Source organism: Grus americana, chromosome 4, assembly GCF_028858705.1.
Source record: "Grus americana isolate bGruAme1 chromosome 4, bGruAme1.mat, whole genome shotgun sequence".
NCBI lineage: Eukaryota > Metazoa > Chordata > Aves > Gruiformes > Gruidae > Grus > Grus americana.
Genome location: NC_072855.1, coordinates 7,798,060 through 7,821,193, shown reverse-complemented (window position 1 = coordinate 7,821,193; position 23,134 = coordinate 7,798,060). Strand labels below are relative to the sequence as shown.

The 23,134-nt window shown below is 41.0% G+C and overlaps 2 protein-coding genes across 8 annotated transcripts in view; one reads left to right on the top strand and one right to left on the bottom strand.

Moving 5' to 3' along the window:
- Positions 1 to 18,172, bottom strand: part of MAEA (macrophage erythroblast attacher, E3 ubiquitin ligase) — a 51,753-nt gene extending 33,581 nt beyond the window's left edge. For 2 of the 6 annotated variants that reach the window (XM_054824275.1, XM_054824278.1), the window contains exons 1-2: positions 17,859 to 18,038; positions 747 to 929 (exon numbers count right to left, since the gene is read on the bottom strand). In XM_054824275.1, the coding sequence (XP_054680250.1) occupies positions 747 to 929; positions 17,859 to 17,927 (252 nt within the window). In that variant the 5' untranslated portion in view covers positions 17,928 to 18,038. Of the gene's footprint in view, positions 1 to 746; positions 930 to 10,261; positions 10,360 to 17,858 lie in introns of all 6 variants that reach the window. The other 4 variants (XM_054824279.1, XM_054824281.1, XM_054824277.1 and 1 more) reach the window with 4 other exon arrangements.
- A 502-nt stretch (positions 18,173 to 18,674) lies between these two features.
- CTBP1 (C-terminal binding protein 1) overlaps positions 18,675 to 23,134 on the top strand; it is a 249,104-nt gene continuing 244,644 nt past the window's right edge. The window contains exon 1 of one of the 2 annotated variants that reach the window (XM_054825633.1): positions 18,675 to 18,787. The gene's annotated coding sequence lies outside the window, so the exon portion shown is untranslated. The remainder of the gene's footprint in view (positions 18,788 to 23,134) is intronic. The other variant, XM_054825636.1, reaches the window with a different exon arrangement.

The following is a 23,134-nucleotide window of genomic DNA, read 5'->3' as shown; positions in this document are numbered from 1 at the left end:
AGTAAGTGTTCTGATGAGTCTCAGAGTGAGTAATATTCCCATCCAAAGTAAGGATGGCTTATACTATGCAGTTTATGTTTTTAACTCATTCTTCTTAGAAAGTTGTGGTAAAAGCATGAAAGTTTGGCTGTATTTCATACAAGTGTTCAAGCTTAATAGCTAGAAGCATGTTATCCTGCTAAGCTTTGTTTAAAATGCTTTGAGTAATATTCCCTAGGAACCTTCCAACCTGCAAGTTTAGTGTTTATAAAAAACGTTCAAGTAACAATCCAGGACAACTTGCACTTTCTTTGGCACAGAAGCCTCAATGCTGCATTCAACTACCCCAATGGAGTTTAAACATTTTTCAGACTCATCTTCTACCTGTTTTTGCTCCTCAAGTGATCAGTTAATGCAACCGCACAAACCTTTCCATTAGACAAGCAGAAATTGATACAAATCAATTTGGTTTGCTACTATTTCATTTCTGTGGGTGGAGAAATCCCTTTCCAGGACTACAAATACATATTAATTTTACCTCTCAACAGAGGTTTGTTATACTTAATCATGGAACACCAAGACATGTTTCAGAAGCACAGTGAAGCGAGATAGAATAAGTTTTGGTGTTTTATTGTGCATTCTAAGGCCCTTACAGCACCTGTAAGGTGTATAATCTTGAAAACAAAATTCAAACAAACAGCATTGCAGAAAATTACTTCTGTTAACTTTGTAACGACAGAACAATGACAAGGTAGAACACCACTTACCTTTCGTTTCAGAACGCTGAGTTTTTCAACTACTCCATCCAGGAGACTAACAACTGAATCCACAGCAGGACAACTGCTCAGCGTCTTCTCCAGCTCTGCCACAACCATTGTAACGTGGCTGGTCTCTCGATCAATGTTTTTCTGTGCAGCTCGAAACCGTTTGTTCAGTGTTTCATATGGCACCTAAATGAGAAATATCAAGTCATTAGAATTTCTATATTAAAAAAGTCAGGTCTTCTGGAGTTTAAAGAGACTGATGATTTTAGCTGATGCAGCCAGAAGACAACAAAAGGACACTAGAGGTCATTAATTGAACTTGAGTTCTTGATATCAAAGCCCTTATTTAAATCCTGTCAGCAAAGAGCTAACACTTCAAAGATTATGAAAAAGCAGTGACAGGAAATAAAAGCTGCTAGATTCTTTTCTGATACCAGTTTCACCTATCCTGCTTTGACTGTAGCAAGCACTAATGGAAACACTTCAGGGAGAATAGAAAGCAAAGACAAACGTGTATCTAAAAAAGGAAAGCTACAAGGTAACTACAACTAAGAGATCACTTTTCAGAACATGGATTTTTAAGTTTACATTTCCTTGAGGAGTTCATAAAAGAAGAGACAGCTACCTTTGAGAAAGCATCTATAAAGCATATTGGCTACTGAAAAATTTATACATAGTACACCAATGGTTATTCAGGAAATCTAATAGGTCTCCTACCTACTTCTGCCCATGAAGTACTACTTTTTAACATTAATTCCAGTAGGACTATAATGAATGCTAAGAGAATCTCCATGTAAGTTTTCTTTTAGTGATAAGACCCTAGACTGTATGATTAAGCTTGTTAAATTCCTCTAAGGCTCCACTCCTTGGCTTAGAGACTAACCAGTCTTGGAGGTCTCCCATCTGACATGTCCCATACCTCTATGGGACAGCCGCATCAAAACAGCTACTGATGACCATTGAGGACACATACATGGGAGTAGCCTACAGCCTGGTCAAATTTTAGGGTAAACTTACAGTAAATGTTAAGCTGCTCCCATCATGTTGCTTCCACTACTGTGGCAGCATAAGCAATTTAGACAGGAAGTTCTATTACTTCACAGAAACAGGAATTTTAGAACATAAACATTCCAGTATTATACATTTAATTCATCCCTATCTTTTAACTTGAAGAAGTCCATGAGAAGTTCTTTCAGGTAGTTATGGTAATCTTGATTGCTTTTCCATTAATCATAGGCATAATTTAGCTAGCAATCAGATGACATACATTAAAGGTAAAACAGGAAACACAAATCAGTGTTCTGTTTGGTACATATCACGTATATGTTTGATTACAAATCCTTCAAGTATATCACTTCTAATCAATTATATCAAGATTGCTTCCATTTTCTCCCTTCTAATCATTCGCATGCAAGATAGTATCCCCAGGGTCCACTCTCCTTTTAGGCTCTATTAGGAGAGAGGTTACTACACAAGCACTGCAATTCACAATTAGAGATGCACTGAGAAACAGTTTAGGTTCAGAGTAAGGAAGATGAGCCAAAGTACTTGCTTTCCAAGACTTTGTAGACCTACAATAGGTTGTTCTTATTTGTAGTAGAAGCGTAACACAAGGATGCTCCTGATAAGATATGAAAGGGCTCCTCTTCCTCTCAAAGGCTGAAATGACCTATTTAATGCTTTTTGGCATCTCAAACTAAGACCTAAACAAATGACAGAACAAGCATTTACCACAGGAAGCATCAAGCTGAAACAATTATTTTCCTTACACATCCCCCCCTAAAATCCTAGCACTGCACCTCCTCTAAACTCAAACAACATAAAATACCAGAATTAACAGGCTTCAACACCTACTTAATTGTCTATATAACCATCTTTTATCCCATCTTTAGCTCTTATTTCCCTTCTCCATTTCCAGAAAAAAGATGAAAGGTTTTAAAGCTCCACAGATAGAATGGGTGTTTTGGGGGGCCATTATTTTGACATCTCATGCTTTTCGATATGGCAGTTTGTTTCCAACTCCAAGACTTGATGCCAGACAGCATTAAGATAACTTCTTCCTTTTTTTCCCCCTGCATTTTTCTTACTATTCATTGAAAAAGGTTTCCTTCAGTTACTTGCATCTACTGAATTTAATTTCTGCAAGTACTTTGCTATTCAGCTACATTACTTAAGACTTGCTGAAGTTACTATTGATTAGAGGTATCTGACTACAAAAAGTGTTTTCATTAAATTTTGAGCAATCAGTTGAACTGGACATACAGATCTAGTCGGTTTTCAAAAAAATAATCGAGCTTTAATCTCCCTTTTCCCTAGTTTCTTATCTGCACACAAGAGCATTAACACTTCCTGTTTCCCATGCTCTCTTTAGCGTGCAAATATCTGGCACAGTCTGTGTTCATATGACATTTAGAACAACTGGACTTTCAATTTCAACTGGCATAATTACATATCATTTATACTGTATCTAGGTGCAATAGGGTTTTGAATCTTGTTTTATCCACATTTTCCCTCCTCCCCTCCACCCCCCCCCAAAAAAAAAAAAAAAGAGATCTGAATAGCCTGTGTAGAAGAGGCTAGGAATTGAACTGTTTTACTATATACTCTGAAAGTAAATACAAATAAACATATTGCTAAACACAATTTTAGTGTACCGTAACAAGGGAAATTATAGGTACAACAAAATTATTTGCATAACAAACTGACATTAAATATTTCTTACTAGAGTTTTCATAGTATGCATGGGCACTTGTTTCTTACTATAGAGCCAGCAGTTTTCAGAGAATATTTGTAAATCGTATCCAGGTACAGCTTTTATACTGACTTTACTTTTTGTGGAGTCTCCTTCTCTGGAGATATTCAAAACCTGCCTGGACCTGCTATCCTGTGCAACCTGCTCTAGGTGATCCTGCTCTAGCAGGGGGGTTGGAATAGATGATCTCCAGAGGTCCCTTGCAACCCCTACCACTCTCATTTTGGGACTAGATTCTATGAATGCCAAAATGTAGAAATTGCAATCACTATGTTCCTTACTGAGAAAGCATTTTATCTAGACTTTGGACCTTGAACCACTGCTCTTTTGCTACTTGTACAGCTCCTATGCTCCAAAATAAACCCCGTTCCCCAGTAGTGGTTTGCTTTACCATAGAACTCTTCAAAAGTTTCAGGCATTGTACCAATAAGTTCATTCATTTTCATTATTGTAGAAAAAATAAAGGACAATGTAAGAAAACAATGCTCTGGAAAATGTAATTCTAAAAATTCTTAATTATTGTTCACTTTAATTTTCAGGTACCACAGAGAAAACAGTGGACAGCAAACATTTTGGACCAAGACACAGCTGCAAGATGTATGTATCATTCATTAGCTGCCACAAGCCTATTAGAGACTTCCAATTTACTGCCAGTACCACTCTTACCAAGCCTGGAGTACACAGTTACTCTTTGAGGACAAGAGTGGCCTACAAAACTCAGCCTAGGGAAGTATTACCTTAAGGAAAAAAGGTAACCATCTACTAAACATTGAAAAAATTTGAAATAAATCAGCAAGAACCAAGCAGAATGTATTCTGTAAAAGCACAATACCAACTTGTCCTACTCATTAGAGCATGAAAAACCACACCTCAGTTGGCTCATACCAGAAGTATACAAGAGGATACAAAGAAGAGATGCAAAATATTAGTGGGCAGCACATTTAAATCCAGTGTCACTAAACAGATTCTGCTTCTTTTGTTCATCACCTTCCACAGCTGCAAACATTATTCAACTTAAGTACATATTAAACCAGGACAAACTGAAGTCAAATTCTTTTTCCTTAGGTTTAAGTTAGAACAGCCTACAAAAGGGGTAAAATTACAGTAAGACAAGTTTTTCCAAGATCAAAATTTTGCTACTGTGATGTGAAGGAAAGTCTGCTTGGCCAGAAGCTTCCTCAAGTGTAGCATATGAGTGTTTCCAGGTGCTAAGTGCTAACAGACAGGCAGACACAACTGAAAAACCTGATCCAAGTACTTTCTTCGTTTCAGGTGTTACTTCACTTTGGTTTTAGAAAGCCAGAAAACCCTTGTGTGCTGTCCCAGAATACACTCCAACAACCTCTAGCTGTGGAGTCAAGACTTAGGAGAGGATCCTTCTGGGTCTACAAGCTTGAACTGGTAAAAGAAGAGAAACAACTGCCATGAGAGCTATACCTTGGTTGTTCAGTTGTGTGGAGGGAATAGAAAACAGCAGAGCTAAGAATGTCAGAGGCAGTTTTTAAGCTCACACTTAGGAACTCGACTGTGATGATAATACTCTGGCCTTCAGCCCAAACACAGTCCTCTTCCAGCCCATGAATGCAAATAAGGTAGCAAGGTAAGACTGACTAGTTCTAAAATCATGAAAGGGCTAAAACTGTTCAACTTTTGCAACTGTAGATAATATTTATTTTAATAAACCACCTCAAATTTAACTTGAAGAACCCTTAAATATAGTGACATCATCTAGTAAATATATTTCCATCAAAATAAGTTTTTAATAAGCCATTAGTTTACTAAGTTATACCATTCCCTTGATTTTTCATATTAAAACTAGAAAAAGTATCAAATGCTTGCATATATTGTATCATGATGGTTAACAAACTATATATACTTCCCGAGTGCGTATATGTAGCCTTTAACAAGATAGAAAGGGAGAGCCGAATACAAATAATTTTCTCCTCTTAGAAGTTCATTAATTATAGTGATCAAAGCTTAAAAAGCTCTACTACCTCAATGGTATTTATGTTGGTGGGAGTCAGACAACCAGACTGGGCTTCTTATGCTGGTTTTAGCACTTTGAATTCCACTAAGCAGCTTAATGGCATCTTGAGAATGTGGCAAAGTTTTAGCCTCTGTGCCCGTTTGCAGCTTTCATGACAGACAGTCACTCACTCATTAAAGCACCTGGGGTTTCCAAACAAAGTGAAGACATACACTGTTAAAGGGCGCTCTGCTTGGGAGAAAGTACGAGATAACAGAAGAAATATGAAGTGTGGCACGATCTTCTTTGCAGAGGTGTTAAAGTCCTCCCAGCATGATGGAGGAAAAGCATTCAGAGTCACAGCTAGAAATCCAGCACTCATTACCATCATGGCCAACAGATACATCCACTTTATTCAACTTGAGTTCAAACTAATAAGCAGTTGTAATTACAAGGACTTTATAGACAAATGAACAGCATAAGGAAGGTACAGAAAAGCATCTACAGAATTGAGTTTGTGACCTAGCAACAGAAGTTTACAAAGTCTCAGTTCTAAATGCCTTCTTTGTCTTTACTGGTAAGGTCTCCTCCTAAGCCTTCCTGATTGTATATGAGCAAATGAGCCTGGGGAGAGGGGTCCTATTCACATGAGAAGTCTAAAGCAAGCTGAAGATATACAGGTACATTCTGGGACCAGAAGGGAGGGAGCTCACTGATGACACTATAAAGCTGCTATCATCTCTAAGATGTCACGGTGAGCAAGGAAAGTCCTCAGTGACTGAAAAGGGCAAGTTTCTTGCCTCTCTTCCAAAAAAAAGAAGCTGGAAGATCATGGAAACTACAGGCTGGTCTGCCTCATCTCAGTTCTTGGGAAAGTTAAGGGAAAAACACTGAGATGGAAGCCATTTCCAAGCTCATAAAGTTAACTGGGAATAGCCAGCCTAGATTTGCCATAAGCAAATCAGGCTTGACAACACTGTTTTGCTCTCAGTGGTGAGATGACTACCTCAGAATAAGAGGAGCACACCGGTAGTCTTTCATGCTAAGTTTAGTGTGGTTTTTGACATGGTCTCGCACAGTACCCTTGTAGCCAAATGAGGGAGATGTGGACTAAATGCCTGGAACATGAGTAAGGGACTGACTGGACAGCCAGGGTCAAAGAATAAGTCAGTGGTTCAAAAGCTACCTGGTGGCCAATTACAAGTACTGCTTGACTCCTGAGGAACATTATCAGCTCCAACATACATGTCTTCTTCAGTCATCTGCACTATGGAACAGAACACACAATCAGAAAGCTCACAGAGGACAACAAACTAATGGAGTGCTTGATAACACTGAGTGGCAGAGCTGCTATTCAGAAGAAGTGACAAGCTGGAGAAACACACCAAGAACTTTATGCAATGCAATCAAGGCAAAAACCAGAGCCCTGCACCTGGCACAAAACCACCCCATCCATTAGCACAGGCTGTGGAATAACTGGCTAGGACCACTTCTGCAGAAAAAGACACAGAGGTTCTGACGGACAGCTGGTTGGACAGGAATCAGCAGCAGACTCTTGTGGCAATGAAAGCTAACCACATACCAGGCTGCATTAGCAAGATTAAAGGCAGTGGGTTGAGAGGAATGATTGTTCTTTATGCTCAGCACTTATGCAGACTCATCTGGAATACTGAGTCTGGTTTTCAGGTCACTTCCACCTTGCCAAAGAAGAGATGCTGACAAACTGGAAAGAGTCCAGAAGGCTGCCACCACGATGGTTAGCTGGTTGGAGGATACAAAATCCAAAGAGGGTGAGAAGGGCAGGCTTGTTTCACTTGCAGAAGAGAAGGCCGCAGAGAGTTGGGAGCAGCACAATCTGATAGAAGTCTTCCACTACCTAAAGGTGAAGGTCATAGATAAGAGCTAGCCAGACTTTTCTCAGAGTTACAGAGCAAAAAGGAAGGAGGCAGAGTTGACAACTGGCAGCAAAGAAAATTGCAGCTGGACATAAGGAAAAAAAATATTGAACGAGCAGAGTTGGTAAGCACTGAAACAGCAGCCCAGAAAGGCGGTGAAATCTCCACCTTTAGAAACTTTCAGAACTAGGCAGATCTCTGAGCAACTTAAATTAGCTTTGAAGCTAGCCTAGTTTCAAACAGAAGCCTGAACTACACTGTCTGCAGAGGTCCTTTCCTACCTTAATTTTATGAATTCATCTAGAAAGAGACTGGATCATAGATCTCCATATGAAGATACAAATGGCTGTATCAAGTAGACCAAAAGTCCCTCCTCTGTCACTATCCTTTCCCTGACAACATCCAGAAAGGGGATGGCACTTGAAAAAAGGCAAGAACATAAAGTTACTAATCCCAAATAGTCTCTCTGAGCTTCTTGAGCTAGAGGTGGGAGTTTTATAGTAGACACACAACAGGGTACTTCTCATCCATGAATCCCACTAGTTGTTGTTGGCCTGTAGAATTTTAGTACTGCAACATCCTCTGGTGAGGCATTTCACTGCCTCATGCATTCTGCGAGGAAACACTCCTTAGTTTTGTCTTGTCAACTGCTAGCCTAATTTGAAACCCTTTTGTTCTTGTTTTGGAAGAAAATGTTCCCTTTTGGGAAAATTCGCTCTCTTCTATGCCTCTCACGTCTCTTGACATTGAAGAGGCTCTTTCTAAACCATTCTTTGAAGACAGTCTTTCCATATCTCTAGTCATTCTTGCCCTTCTGTAGACATTTTCCAGTTCTCCTTTTTCAGGATGAGGGAAGGGAGAAAATAAGAGCAGCTCATACTACTTAAGAAGTAGCCATGGATATTCACTGCTATGTAATGAGGTTCTCCATTCTTCCCTTTCCCAGCACTTTTGTCCTAAGTTTGTCAACATTGACCTGACCATTCCCAGAAAACATTCACTATAATCCCAAGATCCTACTGAGCAACGATATCATTTCCGATTCAGTTACTGCATATGTAAGATTAGGATTGTTTTTCTTCCCACTGTACCTAAAAACTGTATCACACTGCACTTCTCTATATTGAATTTCATCTACTATTTTAATTCGCATTCAGTCTTTCATTATTCTTCTCTAATGCTTCATACTTGGGTTGTATCTGTAATACCTCAATTATCATAGCATCATTAAGGAAACCAGATCATCTCAGCTCTCTCTCTCTCTCTCTCTTCCAGGCTGTTCAAACAGCTGAATATCGGCAGTAGCGGGAGAGACCCCAGCAGAACCCTAGCACTAACCTTGTTCCATTACAGAGGCTGGCTACTAAATGTCGATGTTTGTTTCTTCTCTTGCCCAGTTACTATTCACATAAGGGCTTCTGCCTTCTTTCTTTCAAGAGTTCCAGGTAAGGGATATTTCCAAAAAACATTCAGTAATACAAATAAGCAATCAACTAAATCCACAGGCACCTTTTTTTTTTTAAACATAGAAATCCAATATCTTTGCCTGGCATGACTTTCCTTTTAAAAAGTCACATTAACTGATGTACATTATTCCATATTTGATTAGTCAGGATAGTATTTCTGCATCAGTAAGCCATTGGTTGGAAGGGAAAAATAAACTACATGTATTAAGACACTCACTAAATTTTTTCTTCAGCGCTTCTACTTTAAGTAAAGTCTTCTACTTCGCCTTTCTTCCACAGCTATCCAAGAAAATCCTCAGACTACTTCAGGAAAAATGTGTTTATCAGCATGTATCAGAGAATTGCCAGAGAATTAAGGGGAGGACTGGACACAGGAGAACGGGATTTTCCCTAAGCCAAATAAGCTTACGTATAAGTGTTACATTTCTACTCCTTTAGAGGCGTAGGATGTTAGGGCAAAGAGCAATGGCTACTGCATGAAACTTCAAATACCAGCCTGATGCTACCCACAAGTTTTCCTAACTGGTACACAGTAATACTGAAAGACTGAATTGCACATGTTTCTTTCATAAGTAAATTTTTGTGAAAATGGAAGTCTTTATCCTTCCACAAGTCTTTAGCCTTACGCTAGACCTTTAGCACACCAGTTCTCAAACTGATCTGGTCATGTCCTACAATACAGGCTAGATTCCTTCTTCACTTACACAGATTCAAGCCTAAAGAGTTCCAAATAAAAATGGAAACTAAACCCAAACCAATTTCTTTCAGACTACTGCATTAATCAAAAAGAGTTTCTACCCCACAGTTACTGCATATAGGAAACGAGTTCAGATGTAGCAGAAAGAAATAGAAAGTAAAAACCAGTTTGTATAGCTATCATTTAGTTGCTGGAAATTATAGAGCAAGAGTGATACTTCAAAAAAGTCATCACAATTGAAGGAAGAATTATTTGGCAGTGAAAGCAAGACCATTTATCATTCTCCAGCCTTCTGTTATCAGTTTTTAGAAAATAAACCTTTGAAAACTCCTGGTTTTCACAGAAAATAGTATAGACAACAGAAACAAGCATCTTTTATATAGGTTTGCAATTCTGTAAAAGAACATCCAATTTCCTCCTGTATTTGGAAGAAAGAAGTTAATCAGGTCTAACTTGACAGCAGTACAAACTCATGCAGGGAAGTTTTAACTATATGTCCTGACTTTACTGATGTATGTGTGAATCATCCTTCTTCAACATTAGTCTCACAGCTGAAAGCCACTTCTTGCCACAAACTGCAGTGTTTTTTAAACACAAATACCTACATTATGTATCTTTTCAAATGAACTGAATCATGGGCAAGAGGGAATTTGAAATGGATTTTTAAAAAATCTTTTCAGGTATATGAAGTCAGATGACTAGTTGGAAGAAAAAAAAAATTCAAGAAAAATAAGAGTCATACCAGATTAGGTGAAGGGAACCATTACAGAACTACGCTCTCCTTTCAAGGGTCAGAAAAATGATGTGCTTCCTCTCCTCAATTGTGTTAGCTTATAACACCTGAAAAGCACCAGAGATTTGTATGAATCTACAGGTCTCCAAGATAATTCAGTTGAAGACTTTGAGGTATAAATAAGCTTTTTCAAATGCCATATATTGTGCCCTTATATGAAATTAAGCCTAGCCACAGATAGGTAGGGAAAAGAAAAGTGAGAAGAGCAGTGATGAAATTGTCTTTCAAAAACAACCCAAACCCCACAAGAACAACAAACAAAAAAACAGAAGCAAAGACATCTTAGCTCTACTTATGCAAGAGGCAACAAGAAGCATGGGAATATGGAAGAAAAATTAAGCATCTCCTAAAGGTAAAAAAGGTAAACCCACCAAGAAACACCTTTGAGCATTAAGCTGTTTCCTTGAGATTAAATTAGACCACCATGCTCACCTTCAACAAAACAGAAGAGTAGAGGAGAGTAGAGGACATCTATTATACATGATGGCATTTGAAAAATGAGGCAGGGTACAATAAACTATTGCAAATTTTCCCTCAAGCCGTATTTTAAGTACATGAAATTCTGTATTTTTATACACTTCCTCTGTAACTCTTGGATTGTTTCAGAACCGAGTCAGAATCATTACTTGTCACTGAACTCATCCAAAAATGTAAATTATATCATCACTTATTGACAGAATGAATTCTTCTGATGTGTAGATCTTATCAACTCCTTGAAATATTACTATTTTTCTCTTGTTCTAGGCAAAACAGAAAAAGAAAAGAAAGGAAAAGTAGTAATATTTCAGGAATGAGAAGCTTAGAATAATGGCTAGATTTAGGTTTAATTAGGTACAAGCATTAATATAAACCCTTGAAGGGATACAGATCAAAAAAGACAAAATTTCATAAGCCTAAATGCAGTTGCAGCTCATCTGGATTTTTTTAAAAATATTTTTAAAAACAGTGTCAATGTTTTTCAAGTATAAAGCCTAGTAGTTTTCCTTAGTTAAAAACATTTACAACTCAGGAAGACAGTACTGCATGTTCTAGAGCAGCTGTGTCTAGAAAGAAAGTATCATTATAATATTCAAAGCTGCTGCTTCGACACAGGAGAGAATTAGCAGTGAAAAATTCTTGCACTATCCATCTGTTGCACGCATACTTACTCAACAGAAGCAATTATAATCCTTCAAAATATTACCCTTTCACACAAACTGCTAGTAACTTATTACTGAATACATTATGAACTTTTGAACAAGACTTCCAACAACAAAATTGTTTTACAAAGCCATTTTACAGTTATATAAAACTGTCTTGCAACCTTATGTAAGCAAGCTTACAGCCATTTTAGAGTCCTGTCTAGAGCCACACTAGGGACATCAGAGACCAGTCATTTTCACTCCACTTGTCCATAGCTGCCATCTTGCACTCAGGCCTCAAAAGAGATTTCTTCCCTTTTCTCCTTTAGTAGAAATATTTCAGTACTAACAAAAACCTAAGTATTCCTCCCTGTCCGAAGAAGCGGTCAAGTTGCTAAGCTCACGTAGCAGGTTTGTGTCCTGAGCAAGTCCCTTCACTTGTTTTGATCCTTCCTTCTTCTCCAAATATTGGTTCATTTTAATCACAGTATCACCTCTTTAAATGAAAGAGGTCTTCATCCTCCTGTGTGTTTGCAGAGGCCAGACAGCACGATACTGGCTGGAGATTTTAGGCTGGAGATCCCATTGCCACTTAGATTGCTCCCAAAATAATGTATTCCAGCTGAAGTGACAGCATTTCTCCTAAGACAAACAATTAAGGATTGATTCAGCAGACCTGTATCAGAACATGTGGATGACTAAAATTCTACTCAATATATTACCTGTTTTACTTTGGTTCTCACTAGTGTACAACTCCAGGTAATCCACAGAGCACTCAAAAAAAAAAAGCTGAGGTGACTCAAGAGTCAGTTGTGAAACAATTATATCTTTATTTTGATAGCCAGAAATTTCTTAAAAACTTGCTTTATTTAAATAAGCAATAATGTATTTTAAGTAATACAGCATATTTCACATTCTGGGTTAGCAAATACTTCCTACATGATGTACCGTCAGGCTGTAAGCTATGGGAGGCCAAGTGTACAACAGAGGCAGTTTCTTAAGTTTACAAGGACCCTTATAGCAAATACCCATCCGCCAAAACAGTACTTTCCTAAACCTGCAGGCCCAAAAGGTGCACTATTATGCTGATTAATATAGGAATTACTGAATTGAAAGACCATGGGAAGAGGTTTAGAGAGAGAAGAAAAATTGCATTGGGTCGACCATAGCATCCAGTAAGAGCTCCGCTCCTACTACACTGTGTTGTGAAGCATTTTCTTCCAATTACATTATCTAGCAAATGTTTGAAGTTCATCTTTACTCCTGTTTCCCAGCTCTTGAAAAACATTTGCTACACAAAGCATCAAAGATTTCACAGATATTCTTGCTTTATGTCAACATTTAAAGACCCCAACATGTTAGCTACCATACGAACATATTATTTCTATACCAGAAAACATACACAAACCAAACACGTAAGATCACAGGGCACTGTCTTGTGAAAACACTACAAATCAAGTATGCTGCAACTGTGAATTGCAACATCAGATAAGCATTTACTTTGAAGATACTAACGGGAGGTTTTCCATAAAATGTTTGAGAGTATTTTTCTTGAAGTGTTTTCCTACAGGCACAATGGAGTACTGAAAAAATCAAGCAGTATCTCTAGTTCATGGCCACACTGTTACTGCATTTTACTGTGTTTTCTTCCTTCATTAATCACTTTACAATGTGTTTTATAGGGAGTGGGCAAGGGTAGAAAAGAGACCAATTCCCACAGAAGCCAACTCTACTTCAGCTGCCTTCCAATGTCAAACTTCTGAAGTCCCACAGTATCAGATTTTTCTTAAAACACAGTGGCACACAGAGCCCAGCGTGGAAGAACAGCAGCAGTACAAAAGATGTCACGCTTGTTTGCTGACATGCACGCATGATGTGTCAAAACAGGAAGTGCATTATTCAGCAACATACAAATGCCCGGTATGGACATTCAATATGCACTCAGTGAGTCAGAGCACCCAGGTTGAAGATGGATTTAGCATGAGATACAAGCAGTCACACTGAATTAGTGCAGAGCTGACTGCTGCTGATATCCATGTTTAGCTTTTGTCAACCTTCTACTTGACAAGCACTTCACAAGTCAGGTAATGATCCACAAGTGTCACATACTTATTTTTTGTACATTGATGTACTAACAGTGCACTCGATGTTACAAGTTCTGCCTGAACCACTTTCACTGAGATATATGTTCAAAGTTTTGACGAAAGTACTCTGAGGCTCATAATATCAAAGTACAAAGCTATGCTAAAACCCAACAACTTATAATGAAGCTTATGAACAGGGTCAAAAATAAACTAGTGTAACCAATTATGCAAAAAAGGAATCTTGCACCTCTTCTGCTTCAGTGGGAAAAGAAGTTGACCTGAACAGCTTGATACCTTCATTAATGACTTGGATGATAGGTCAGAGTGCACCTCAAAAGTTTGCAGATGATACAAACTGGAAAGAGTTGTTAATATGCCAGATGATGGTGTTGCCATTCACAGGGACCTCAACAGGCTGGAGAAAAGGGCAAACAAGAACCTCATGAAATTCAAAGGGAAATGCCAAATCCTACATTTGGGAAGGAACAACCAGATGTGCCAGTACATGCTGGAGACCAACAGCTTGGAGAGCAGCTTTGCAAAATAGAACCTGGGAGTCCTGGTGGACACGTTGCCCATGAGCCAGCAATATGTCCTTGCAGGAAAGAAGGTCAACAGCACCTTGTGCTGTGTTAGGAAAAACGTTGCCAATGGGTCAAGGAAGGTGATCCTTCCCCTCTACTCTGCCTGAGTTAGACTGTCCCAAAGTACTGCGTCCAGCTCTGGGCCTCTAGTACAAAAGAGACATGGACACATTGGAGTGAGCACAGCCGAAAGCCACAAAGATTACTAACAGATTGGAGCATCTGATACATGAAGAGAAGCTGTGAGAGTCTGGATTGTTTAACCTTGCAAAGAGAAGGCCTGAGGGAAGTCTTATCAATGTATATAAATGCCTGATGGGGGGAGTAAAGAAGATGGAGCCAAACTCTGCAGTGCCCAGTAAAAGGACAACAGGCAATGGGCACAAACTGAAATGCAGAAAATTCCACGTAAACAGAAGATTTTTTTTTTTTTAAATACCATAACAGCAGTCAAACGCTAGGACAGGTTTGCCTAGAGAGGCTGGAGTCTCCATCCTGGAAATAATCAAGAACAGTCTGGATGTGGCCCTGAGCAACCTGCTCTAGCTGACCCTGCTTTGAGGGGAGGCTACAGGCCTAGACTGCCTCCAGACGTCCTTTCTAACCTCAGCTATTCTGCAACTCCGTGGACTCAGGACAGAAACAATGTACACTTCATAGAATCCTATTCTCCTATCAGTTCCTCTCTTTAACAATCAGGTAAACATGGTATTTCCATTAGAAATTAATATCTTATTAAATCTGCTGCCAGTATTCCCCCTGCCACAGCTGCCAACAGAAGCAGCCAAACAGCAGCTCTGAGAAGGTGCTCAAATATTCTGTGCTTCTACAGCTCTCCTTTTGATCAGCTGTTTAAAGCAGTTGCAGCCCAGCTACCTCTAAACTATTGCCAGTGAAGAGCCCATATAAGAATATTTTCACAAGTGATCATCCCTGCTTTCGGGTCTTCCATCTTCCACTTTTGCGGTCTCACTCCATATAGTTTGCTAGTTCAGTTTAATAATTATTCACACTTCCAAAGGTACGGATGAATTATCTAGTTTCCTGTCATCACTTGTTTATTAGTTTTTCAGCAAAGAACTACGATAACAATGTTCGCATTCATTCATTTTTAAATTGCCAGCTTTCATGTTACATGCTCTCAGATGAGACTAGCATAATTATCTATTGGTAAGGCTTTTTTTTGGTTAAAAAAAAAAAAGATTCCACAGCACTTTGGAGGAAGAATAGTTGGCAACCTTCTTGTCCTTGATAAGGGAGAAAGGATTTGAGTAGGGGAGTAATATTCAAGTATTATTTTGTACACTTAAATAGCTTCCCTAGATTCAGCTGAAGGAGTCTTATTTACTTCCCCTGAACTGAACTGTGGAAGAATGGCTGAAGCGTTTCCACTCCTGCAGCAACCACAATTCAGCTATGGAAAAGGGATTTCCCTTTGCAGTTTTAAGCACTCTTTCACATGAAAGGCACTCTGTGGAACACACTGTAAATGTGGAGCTATTACACAACTATTATCTAGTGATGTTGGCATGAGGAAGCCAGAGGGAGGAAACAGGAAGGATATAAATACAAGTCTACAATATTTTATATTTTACTCACATCAGGGAAAATCACCAGTGTCCTGAGCTCCAAGAGAAATATCTGAGCTATTGCGGTTGTGGTGGACAAAATTAAAAAAATAAAAGTGATATGCATTCATTTCACACAGTGTTTGAATTAACTGGAAATACAAATTCACAGAGGCTCAGTCCCACAGATATTTATAGGCATCTGCCTCCTAATGAACAAAATGGGATTTGATATCAAGTTATTTTAGAAGACTTTAGCCTTAGCATTCATTTCTCCCTGCTGCTTTTTCACCTCCATCACTAAAATGTTTTGGTATATGACTCACATATAAGAGGATACATCCAAAAGATTTGAGCAGACAGTGATCTGGCAGGTTTTTTAAACAACGGAAAATGCTATTAAAGATTACAGAAACAATCTAGAAGTTGACAGGGTGCTGGGAAGAATCAATAAACATCACCTTTGCTAGGAAATTAAAAGTTTTGGTGCAAGGATGTCTCACCCTCTTACTATTTAGCTTCCCAACTTTACAAACAACATTCCATTCTCTTATGTATATTTTTGTTAAGATTTTTCAGGGAAAAAGAATGCTTGTGGAAATAAAAGAATTAGTCAAAAATATTCGGTACCTTTTAAATGGTTGGCACCTTGACAATTCGTCATAAGCAGCAAAACAAAAACTCACTGATCCTCACTGCCAGTAATTTTTCAGGAATGTAACAAGCAAAGCTGTGATAACAACTGGAGTACATCTAAAATGCAGTCTTAAAATGATCATCTTAACTCTAAATGCCTTCACATTGTTCTGGCTGTGGAAAGTGCTAGAGTGCTCTTTACAGCTATTTTAAAATTTAAGCCTGGTGCTGTCAGCTCTAAAGTACTTTGCGATGACAGAAAGAAGCCTTCATATGTAAAATGGAAATCAATGCTTTTCCTTCTGCTTCTTGGACCTAAGTAGAATGAAGCTAGGAAAGGGGAGGAGGAGGACATGCACAAGAACATGGCTAGAAAGCCTGCAAAACAAGCACTGCAAAGAGCACACAGTACTCAGTGTGTGAAAGCGCAACATGATCTCAGCACAACAAAGTTTACTTTGCATAAACACCTTCTATAGATGAAAAAATGTTGATACAGTGACAGGAGAGATGTTCAAATAAGCATTTTGCAACAGAGATCTTTCTCCTAGCTCCCTCCCACAGTTATTGGTATGAATGCGGTAGACCTACTGTATATACAACACAAGACTTCAAACAAAGGTTTCCATTGATTCCTATGAGCATCATCCTTCCAGTTCAACAATTCTTAGAGGCGATGACCTTAACGCTCAGCACCGAGTCCTTCATGTGCTTTACAATACCTAGCTAAAGCCAAAGACCAGCTATGCAGCCTTGGGAAACTACCATCCTTCAGCCAGGCTCAGTGCCTTAACGAACATTCCGTGCTTTTACCAAACCGTAAGTATTTGGCTTATCCGTCCCTACAGGCCTCCAGCCTTTTCCAGTACGTTTGTCTCTTTTTTTCTATATTTTTAAGCTCATCTCCACCTTTGGGGGACCAAGGAGCCAGGGAACCATATTCTACTACCACCTCCTCCCTCCCCTTTAACACGTCTCCTAACAACGCCACGTAGATTCAGCTAATCATCTGGGATGAACATTTAAAGCAACCCTCCGTCTTGCCGAGCCATCCTTCACACGCCCCTACACCCTCTCCCCCCTCTCATCACCCCACGACCACAGCTTCGCCCTGCCACAAGGACCCGACTTTTCCTCTCCCTCCTCAGCCAGCTCCTCCAGTCCTCAACGACCCTTTTTTGTGTCACTAACAAGGACCCCGGGGCCTCCCCCTTCACCTCAGGGCATGGAGACACCCGGGAGAGCGGCATATTCCGGGCACGTCCCTCACCCTCGGCGGAGGGGGAGGGGAAGAGGAGAAGCCGTGGCGGCATTAGCCGAGACGTCAAGCGGAGAAAAACGGGGACGGGCGGGCAGCTGTGTGGTGGGAATCGAATCCCGTCCCACCCCCACCCCCGGGGGCTTCTGAGGCGGGGAGCGAGAAGGAAAGGGGGGCCGGGGCGCCCAGCTCGCCAAGCCCTCATCTTCCCCTCAGCGCTGCTCCGGCGGGACGCTAAGCGGCTTTACCCTTCTCCTCCCTGCTTGGGGGAAGGAGAGGGAGGCTCGGCACCCACCTTGAGAGTGGGATACTCCTGCACCTTCAAAGTCATTGAGAGCTGAGCAGCTGATTCCTGCACCGCCATCTTGGATTAGGCACCAACCTCCCCCCCGCCCTCCCCCAGCCCGGACCGGAGGGAGCTACCTACGAGCGCGCGCGGCATGACGGGCAATAAGGGCCTTCCTCCGCCCCATCCCTAATGGAGACGGGACGAACCAAAGGCGATCGCTCCTCACCACGGCCCGCCCCTCACCCCCGCCGCCGCAGCGGTGTGGTACGTTCCGCGGGACGGTGGTGGCGGAAGAGCAACAGTGAGGCGAGAGGCGCCAACCAATGAAGGGCCGTGTTTCGCACGTTCCGTTCGTGAGCGTTGGCACCGCCTTAGAGCTCGAGAAGCAGCGCATGATTGGGCAGAGATGTGGAAATGGGCGGGGCTGCCTGGCTGCGCGGACAAATCAAGTGGAATTACGGCAGCGAGATAGGCGGGATTTTGGGGAGTGATGGACATCCAGCCACCCAGTTGCGATAGAGAGGGCTTTCCCATCGCCCAATCAGAATCTTCGCTAGAGCTCAGTAGGTGGAACCTAAAAGTAAATTTTGATGGTGACTTAAAACGGCCGTTTTAACACCCCCCGAGGTGTCCGGGAAGGGGGGGGCGGGACGAGGGGCGGAGCCCGGAGGAGGCGGTGCTGAGCGCGCTTTGATGGGCAGGTTCTCCAGCCAACGCTGTTGCGCTCTCTGCTGACGGGCAGCGACTTGAGCGAATGGGTGATGCGCCTGGGGAGGGCGGGCGGGGCAGCGGCGGCGGCGGCCCGGCGTGTGGCTGTGTGTATATCGGTCGGGGAGGGGAGGGGGCCGCCCCTAGTAAGTTCCGTGGGGAGGAGAGAGTGAGTGAGAGTCAGTGAGGCGGAGGCGGCGGGAAGAGGTTTAAATAGCGGAGACAGCGTGAGTCCCCTTCCCCTCAGGTCCTTCTCCCTGGCGCTGGGCTGCCCTCCCGCGCTCGCCGCCGCTCCCTGCCCCTCAGCCGGGGCAGGCGGAGACGCCCGGTGCGGCTTCCTACCTCCGGCCCGCCGCGGAGCTGCCTGCCCTCACCGCTGAGGGGTGTGTGTGTGTGGGGGCGGCCGCCCCGAGCCGCTTCCTCGCCGTGTAGGGGAGGCCGCGGTGGGGCCCCTCTCCCGGGCGGGCCGGCGCAAAGTTTCCCCCGTGAGAGGAGGCGCGGGGCGGGAGCAGCTCCCTCAGCAGCCGGGCCGGTCTCGCCTTCCCCGCGGGGGAGGGGGGTGGGGAGGGGGGTTGGCTTCCGTTCGGCCCTTGAGGAGCGGTGCCCGGCCGGCGGGCAGCTTCTCCCGCCGGCCCAGCGCCCTTACTCCCCTGGCCGGGCGTGCGCGGGCGGTGCAGCCCTGCAGCTCCCTCACGGGGGGGAGGCATCAACTACCGCTGCCCTGGGGGGAGCTGCCGCTGGGCCGCCCCCCCGCTCTGCTCACCGCCCGGTGCCCCAAGTACCGGCATGCGGTGCAAGTGTAGAGCAGCGGCTTTCAAGTTTTGGGGGTTTCCTCTGTTTTTTTACCCCACTTTTGTTGTTTGGGTTTGCGGGCTCCCAGCTGTATCTGGGGGGAGCCGTGGATCTTTCCCTGGCCAAGGCTTGCTTGTCTGGTTGACCTCTGTTCGGTTCCTGAGAGTGGTCCACGGGAGTTGGTGGGCCGTAAGTTGAAAAGCACTGGTTTAAATGAGCAATAATTCCTCTGCTGAGCATACGTGAATGTTTCCATATAAAAAAAAAAGGGGTATGATCCTGCAGACTGTCTCTGCTTGTGTCTGAGGGAATAAAACCTCTCTTGGAGTAATAATCTTCTGGCTATTGATATAAAAGCTACTTTCTTGATAATACGTTGAGAGCAGTGTCTTGAGATTCAACCATAATATGTACCCTTTTTTAGTACCCTACATGAAGCTTCTCACTGTGATTTGAGCACCTCAGTGAGTGGGATGGAAGGCACTTTGTCAGACCTTGAAGCTATTAGGTCTGCAGCATAACAGTAAGAAAGTGGAAACGTACAGATCAGGAGCTGTATGTGTGGTGATAGAAACTTTCTTCTGTTGTTGAAGTCGGTGGCAAAAGTTCTGCTTCTCGATGCAGGTGCTTGCCATTGTCAGCAGATATGTTTCAGGTAGTGTGCTGTTGTGGTTTGAGGCTATAGAGACCCCAAAACCTGTATCCATTAATCATCATGGTGATTTTTGCTGTCTTTTCTAAACTTTGTGGTTATATCTGGTCTGCAGGAAACTGTAGAAAAATAAACACAAATATTTCCAGGAAGATAAACACATTTAACTTTCATGCTTTAAAAGAGCAAGTCATATTTGACAAGTGTGTTTCTTAGAATATTTGGTAACATTATTTCCAATGTACATAGGCCCTGTTGCACTGAGAATATCTATCCACCACAAAGGGCTGGTGGTAAATAAAAGAAAATATGTGAAGTCATGTAGTTGAGTGTTAGGTTCTCTTCAGCTTTGGACTGCAAACTATTTATGTGTGTTTACTTTCAGCTGCCCTGGCATTCAGTCTGGTACTGACCATAATCAGCAAATGTATGCCTAAACATAATTTGCCAAGCCCACACCAGGTGCAAAGCCTTTGTTTAAAAAGTATATTAGTAAAAATATTTGTGTTAGTTACACCTGGGATTAACATTCATGTCTAGACATGATCTTGGGGCCAGATTCTGCAAGAGGATTTGTGTAAGGAGGATTTTGACTCCGTTTGGGCTCTGTGCGGGGAATGGTTCACCTGAGCTTGTTGAGTGGAGAACTGAAAACTTAGCTTGGTTGTTGCTGTATTTACAAACATAATTATGTATCATTGTAAATTCTTCCTGTTGTTCCTGTCTGTCTTAAATATCCTGTAAACTACTATTTAGAAGAAAATTTGCTGTTCAATATTCCATATCATTGATGTTACTGAACAGCTTGAACTTTGCATGCTTTAACTCTTTAGGCCTGTGACGCTTATAGGGACTGAAGAAGTGTGACTTTCCATGTAATTTACCAAGTCATATATGAATTTGGTCAAAACACTTATTTGCAACAGATTTTTTTATATGTAATCTCGCAATGGTCTTTTCTGATAATATAGTAGCTAATTTAATGTAGCACAGATATTCTATGGATACAGGTTGTGTTCTCAGACTGGATCTGTCTTTAAACTGGAGAATTATTGGTGAAAGTTTGTCAGACATTAGTAGCCAAAGTTAAAGGGTTTGCTTAATGGAACAGATGGCCAAACAACCATCATGTCAGAGAAAACAGCATGTATTCCCTGTATTCTTGGTTTAACACAAGAGGGAGCATGTCTAATCTTTAACCTTTAAATATTGCAACTTCAGAGAGGAAGCTTTAAGTGTTGAGTGTCAACTAATTTATGTTCTAGTCTCCATGTGCAAATATTGATACAACCTATGCATATTTCTGGCATGTTTTCAACTTTAGGTTGCAGCTGTTGATTTATAATATAAATGTTGGTGTGATAAATGTGGAGATAAGAACTATGTTAATGATCTTTTGAACTTGTTAAAATCTGTAGTTTCTTGCTGAATTTGACAAAATATTTATGGTTATTGTTATTCCAGGGTATGGCTATTCATGTATAGAGGTTGTACTTTGTTCTTTAATATTAGGTTAATAAATGTCTTCTGCTTAACCTACCATACAAAGTTATAAAGCTGAAGCTTAATTTAATTAATTTAGTTTAATTAGGAATGCAACTTTGCCTTTACAGTTCTTATAAATTCTACTGATTTGTTCTTAAATAGGAAATACAAATTTGGATCTACTAAGATTTTTTGTATACCATATCTTGTTTATTTTTCCTCGTCCCCTAGTGGTGTAAAAGGAAGAATAAAAATCAGCTTCCATTTTGTATGTCTTGGCATTGTCCAGTTGAATGATAATCTATTAATGTTTGTCCTCATTTAGTGTATTATTAATGTGAATTAGCAATTAGTTAAAATTAAGCAGTGCGTACAGAATACTCCAGACCTTTAGGAGAACTTTACTCATTTGATGGTATCTTAAAAATATTTCCAATAGTCTTCTGCTTTGCTCTAGATTCATGATTAGAGAAAAACATCTGTCTACCATTAAACATTGCATGGAAATTCTGTATCTTTCAAAACCATAAATACTCTCTATGTTATTTGGTGGAGCAAAGCAGAAACCTTAGTGCTCTGCTTCCACGTGCTGTAGAAAGCTACCGTGGATTGAGTTTTTACTACATCTGCTTCTCTTTCCTCTTTGTGAACATTATACCCTCTGTGCCAGGGGGACAGCAGTGAATGTGTGTCACCATCATTTCTCACTTAGCAGGTGAGACTGGCCAGTGATGTAAAGTCCTATGTTGGATCAGGTGGGAGCACAGGTTACCCCACTGGCCGGAAGAGCGCTCTCCCGTGACCAGATGGGTGGTGATTACACTGTCCTTCTTATAATGGAGAAGTAGAAGCCTTCACTATATTCTTCTGGTGAGTTATGATGTTTGTGAAGTATTTAGGACCTTACCTTTAATCTAGGTTAATTTTTTCTTCTGAATAATGGGAGAAATTGTGGTATTTTTTTAACTACTACTGTGCACAGCATTGACAGAATAAGGTGTTAATATCAAAGCAGCTTGTCTTCAAAATATGCCAGAAGCTGTGTCTGTAAGACAGAAATATGAGATAACCTGTACTAATTCCAGATACCTTGAGATAGATACTCCGTAAGTGTTACAACTTTTGGAAGATAACGAGGATGAGATGATTCCTACTGGGGAAATTGTTGCTTTGCTGAGTTATTCACAGCAACCTAGCATTTTTAATGGATTGCTCCATTTTAATGGATGCTACTTGATTTTATATAACACGTATGCAACAGTACTGTGGAGTCAGAAATTCATAGAAAGCAGAGACACACCTTTGGATGAACAAGTGCTGATATCCTTAGTTTTGCAAAGATCAAATGAGCTGCCTGTTTTCTTGGCTATTCTATATCAGTCAAAAGGGGCAAAACTTACACTTTGGTTTTCTTGTCCAGCAGAATTAGGCAATTGCACAATTTTTACATGAAATGTATATTTTACTTTAAAAGAAAATGATAATATCACTGTATAGTTCTTTTTTTTTTTGTTATTGTAACTTTAAGCTTATAACTGGAAAGTGTAATAGTGCATCTGGCTTATGTAAATGAGCTGGAGAAGTTGGTATTTTTATTTCTGTATCTGAGAGGAAATTGCCAAGAGTGTAAAACCCCAACAAACAA